Source organism: Aegilops tauschii, chromosome 5 (genome assembly GCF_002575655.3).
Source record: "Aegilops tauschii subsp. strangulata cultivar AL8/78 chromosome 5, Aet v6.0, whole genome shotgun sequence".
NCBI classification, from domain to species: domain Eukaryota; kingdom Viridiplantae; phylum Streptophyta; class Magnoliopsida; order Poales; family Poaceae; genus Aegilops; species Aegilops tauschii.
In genome coordinates this window covers 406,701,754-406,706,566 of record NC_053039.3, presented here as the reverse complement: position 1 = coordinate 406,706,566, position 4,813 = coordinate 406,701,754, and the positions used below count along the sequence as shown (strand labels likewise).

General features: G+C 46.6%; 1 protein-coding gene across 1 annotated transcript; it reads left to right on the top strand.

The window, feature by feature from the left end:
• The first annotated feature begins 980 nt into the window (after nucleotides 1–980).
• LOC109769130 (bidirectional sugar transporter SWEET11-like) lies at nucleotides 981–2,652 on the top strand. Its single transcript, XM_020327869.4, has 5 exons — nucleotides 981–1,133; nucleotides 1,275–1,311; nucleotides 1,430–1,802; nucleotides 1,900–2,019; nucleotides 2,109–2,652. The coding sequence occupies exons 1-5, from the start codon at nucleotides 1,076–1,078 to the stop codon at nucleotides 2,382–2,384; spliced, it is 864 nt and encodes a 287-aa protein (XP_020183458.1). The 5' UTR covers nucleotides 981–1,075; the 3' UTR covers nucleotides 2,385–2,652.
• The last annotated feature ends 2,161 nt before the right edge of the window (nucleotides 2,653–4,813 follow it).

Below are 4,813 nucleotides of genomic sequence, written 5' to 3'. Positions count from 1 at the left end.
GTGTGACGTGTCGGTTGTTAGGTCAGGTCAGGTCAGGTCAGTTCACACATTGACCGGAAGAGAAAATGCATAGCCCTCGCCGCGGCGGCCACTTCGGCACTCGCTGCAAGTTTTAGCTATCAGCTTCAGCTACCTGCCTACCTGTACCCCTCAAAAAACAAAAAACAAAACCTGCCTACTACCTGTAGCTGCATGCAAGCACATATCTTTTCAGCGGGATAAAACGATAGCATCATATCTTGTCTGTTGGCGATCGATGGATCAGAGCATGCATCCACCGGTGATGCAAGGCTCATACCAGTTGATGCACCATGGCATTGTTATCGCAGACGTCGATTTTAACTGCTCTAAAGTAATTTAAGTGCTGTAAAGGCGTACATATATACTAGAGCCGTGCCATAACACGACAAGATATGGACGACTCATGGACGATGTTTAAAATATGGCCGGACATTCGTGCATACATCGGGCACGGGCCGCTGGATTTCGATGTCGTGCATTCATCAGGCACCAGGATCATGCAGGAAGCAGTTTCGTATACGTACTTCGTTTTATGCTTTGGTTAGTAGCCTCGACGTACTCAGTGGTTCTGTGGAATTAATGTACATGCACGTTTCTATTACTACTTTCAATTCTATCACATGCCCTTGTAGAGGCTACGTGCGCACACACGTGGTAAACAGCAGTATATGGCAGTAACCGATAGCCCTTTTTTGCTTCTGGTAATGTCCAAACGGAATGCTATGCACGTATTCTTCATCTTGGCTGGGAAAAGGATGCATGCATACATGTTTACATGCATGGTACACCGATACACGCGTAACCACGCACTCACGCACACTTGTTGAATTTTCACCACTGTGGCTGCCCTGGAATTCCACTACGTACTCGTCGTCGTAGAGCTAGAGAGGATGGGGATGGGCTCCCCTGCTGCTATATATACACGACTTGTTCCCATAGGAAAAAACCACACAAGCACTGCCTTCCTTCCCTAGTCATTGGGAAGGAGAAGAACACACAGTTAGATACATCCATCTGATCTGCTTAGTTACCGTGCTCTGTACTCCTGATCAGGATGGCAGAAGGGCTCTTCTCCATGGCTCACCCGTGGGCCTCCGCCTTTGGCATCCTAGGTAGGCATCCATATCCATGCATGCATGCTGCTCAACTGTTGATGCATCATGCATGCATGTATTTCCAAACCATTGTTTTGTCACATGATTAAGTCTCACTGACACAAAGTGTCATTTCTCCGTTCCTGTTTTTTTCTGCAGGCAACATCATATCCTTCCTGGTGTTCCTCGCGCCCACGTAAGCCCGGCCCCATCGAGCACCTTAATCTTTTGCACGCTTCTCCTGTTGTGATCACCATGAGTTTGGTTAGCAATACGTCTCTGAGACGAGCATGCATGCACACATGTGTTGACAGGCCGACGTTCCTGCGGGTGTACCGGAAGAAGTCGACGGAGGGGTTCAGCGCGGTGCCGTACGTGGTGGCGCTCTTCAGCTGCATGCTGTGGATCTTCTACGCGCTGGTCAAGACCAACTCCAGCCCGCTGCTCACCATCAACGCCTTTGGCTGCGTCGTCGAGGGCTTCTACATCCTGCTCTACGTGGTGTACGCGCCCAGGCACGCCAGGCACCGCGCCCTCGCCTTCTTCCTCCTCCTCGACGTCGCCGCCTTCGCCCTCATCGTCGCCGTCACCGTGTTCCTCGTGCCCCAGCCCAGCCGCGTCAAGGTCCTCGGCAGCGTCTGCCTCGCCTTCTCCATGGCCGTCTTCGTCGCCCCGCTCAGCGTCATCGTAAGTACTACTACTACTGCTGCTCTAGTTTGAGTGATCAGGACCATGAGATCTACAGTAACTAACAGGCTGGCCGGTGAATAATGCATGCATGCAGTTCGTGGTGATCAAGACCAAGAGCGCCGAGTACATGCCCTTCTCGCTCTCCTTCTTCCTCACCCTCAGCGCCGTCGCCTGGTTCTTCTATGGCCTCTTCACCAAGGACATCTACGTCACCGTACGTCTTCTTGCACAATCAGTTTCATCGTCAGCTATATATCCATGGCACTTACGTACTTGACTCCTGTGTAAAACATATGCATGCAGCTCCCGAACGTGGGCGGGTTCTTCTTTGGGGTGGCCCAGATGACGCTCTACTTCTGCTACCGCAAGCCGGACACGTCGGCCCTGGTGCTGCCGACGGGGATCCACGACGTGTCCACGGAGCCGGCGGCGCAGCAGGAGGTGGAGCTGCCGGAGGGCACCCACCCGGCGGTGGCCATGCTGACGGTGAGCACGCTGCCGATGCTGGCGGAGCTGCAGAAGATGGAGCAGGAGATCAGCTCGCCCACCCCGCGCAAGGGCTACATCAAGGCTTTCTGATCCGATCGAGATGACCGATGCACGCACGGGCGCATGCATTCAGGAGATGAATCAATCGCTAATGATTGGCGAACCGACCGCCAGCAGAGATACGTTTATATAGTTCTTAATTTCAGTCGTTCGTTTGTAATGGTCTGTACTAGTAGCACAGTCGTGTGTGTGTTGTCGTCCAAGGGTCTGATATACCGGCCGGCCGGGCAAGTAATTCATCTACCAATCCACGTGCCCTGGGAAATAAAGTTATAAACAGAAGCTCGCGTTCCTTGTTGATTCAGTGATGCTACTGCGAACTGATACTGCACTATGTCTGTTGCATGTCCATGTCCCTGTTTATTCGCACGTACTACTGTACTGTACTGTACTCCACAATGCATGAGAGGTGCTTGTGGCATGGAAGCAAGGAGTGGGAGTTGGCTGGCTGGTCGGAGTACAATTTTTTTTAACACGGTACAATCAGAGATGCCCACATACAGACACATACATTCACCCATATAAATACACACATACACACACTATCCCTATGAGCATCTTCGAGATTGCCTTGTAGTCGACAAAAACATGTTCGTCAACAAAGTCGAAGTTGCTTGGTCGTTGACGTGTGTGGTTGACTATTTGGCATCGGCCGACACAGGCCTCGACGCTTGTTTGCGGTGAAGGCACTTCAGTAGTCGTCGATGATGGAGTCGAAGTCGCCCTTTGTGGAGGTGTGATGGCGATGACACCGGGTTGCAACCTCGACGGTGTATGTGGGTTGCCAGGTCACCCTGAGTGCCTTGTTTTTGCGGGCGTTTTTGACGGTTTTCGTCCGTTTTTTCGTCAATTAATTGGACAACTCTCTTCGACCTTTTTTTAATGGATCAGGCCCTAAGGGACCGCATTTCAACAAAAAAAAAACATCACCTCCCACCAAACAAGACTTGAACCTGGTGGGCTGATTCCATCACAAAGAAATCTAACCATCTAAGCAAGGCTTAGTCCACGAGTACAAGGCGATGCTTAGCATTAAACCGAGCAGGAGTTGTAACCTGTTTTTCTTTTTATTTTGTTGCAAACACGCCAACGACCATATATGTCAATTTAAGTGATCGAGGTGAATTTGGGGCAGGCGTCTACTTGGCGCCAAAAGTGCCCGTTTTAGGCTATTTCGCAAAACATCTCACACCCCCTCCCTTCCTTCGATTCCAAATGGGCCGGCCCTTGGAGCGTACGAGAGGGAGGATTCCTCCCCGGATTTGGGAAGCTTCCAGGTGGTTCAGGGAAGCTGCTGGATCTATTTTTTCTGAACCGGGGATTGTTCAGTTTTTTGCTGTTTTTCCTCTTCTTTTGTTGTTTTTATTTTCCATTTTTATTTCATTTTGGATTTTTTTTCAAATGCATGAACTTTTTAAATTTTTGATTTTTTTTCGAACATTTTCTCTTTTTATATGTGTGAACATTTTTTCAATTCGAAACTTTTCTTGAACCTTCTTTTTCAAAACACATGAAGTTTTTAAAATATTTTTGAACATTTTTCGAATCCTGCAAACTTTCTCAAATGCATGAATATATTCTAATTCATAAACTCTTCCCAAATTTATGAGTTTAAGATCTTTGATCATTTTAAAAAAATCCGTGAACTTTTTTCAAAACCTTGAACTTCTTTTGAAATCATGATTTTTTTTTATTTCTTGAACTTTTTCTGAATTTTTGATTCTTTCCAATCCATGAACTTTATTGAATTCACCATGTTTTAAAATTATTCAGGGGTTTCCCCCCAAAAGTCAAAGGGTTACCGGTCATCTAGTCAACTGTGCGAACCAATTGCGCCCTGTCCAGCAATCGCGTCGTCATGTGATGGGTCGGTCCATATATGTGATTGGTCACCCTAAACCCTTAACCGGCGCACAAGGTGCCGATTAGGAGGTTTTGGGTGCGCGGGCAACAACCGGCTGTTCGGCTGCATGCCCTGTTATGTGGGGCGCCCCTATGTCTCGCATTCAGCGAGATAGAGGGAACCCTTGGTGAACGGGTGTCACAAGTTGGCCGCCCCATGTGCGTGGAAAACAACAACTTCATTTTCTGTTTTTACTTTTTTTTTCTACTTTCACATATTAAAAATAAACATATTACAAAAATCACTCCACATAATACATTTGAAAAATGTTGACAAAACATTTGAAAAATGTTAAATGAGTATAGTGAAATTGTTCATCACGTATAGAAAAAATGTATTAAAACATGTGTATGAAAAAAATGATAATGTATTTAAAAAGAGTGAATCAAGAATTTGAAAAAAATGTTGAACACGTGTCAAGCATTTGGAAAATCTTAAATGTGTATAATAAAGTGTTGACAATGTATTAAAAAAGATGAAACAAATTTTCTCATGTGTATAAAAATGTTAATCAAGCATTTGAAATAAAAATGTTGAACAAGTATTTGAAAAAATG

What these genes read in the sequence shown, in the direction of transcription:
- LOC109769130 (XM_020327869.4), top strand. Translation starts at nt 1,076, where the DNA reads ATGGCAGAAGGGCTCTTCTCCATGGCTCACCCGTGGGCCTCCGCCTTT. An exon ending in CTCCGCCTTTGGCATCCTAG is followed by an intron (nt 1,134 to 1,274) that starts GTAGGCATCCAT and finishes TTTTTTCTGCAG; the next exon opens with GCAACATCATATCCTTCCTG. An exon ending in CCAAGGACATCTACGTCACC is followed by an intron (nt 2,020 to 2,108) that starts GTACGTCTTCTT and finishes ATATGCATGCAG; the next exon opens with CTCCCGAACGTGGGCGGGTT.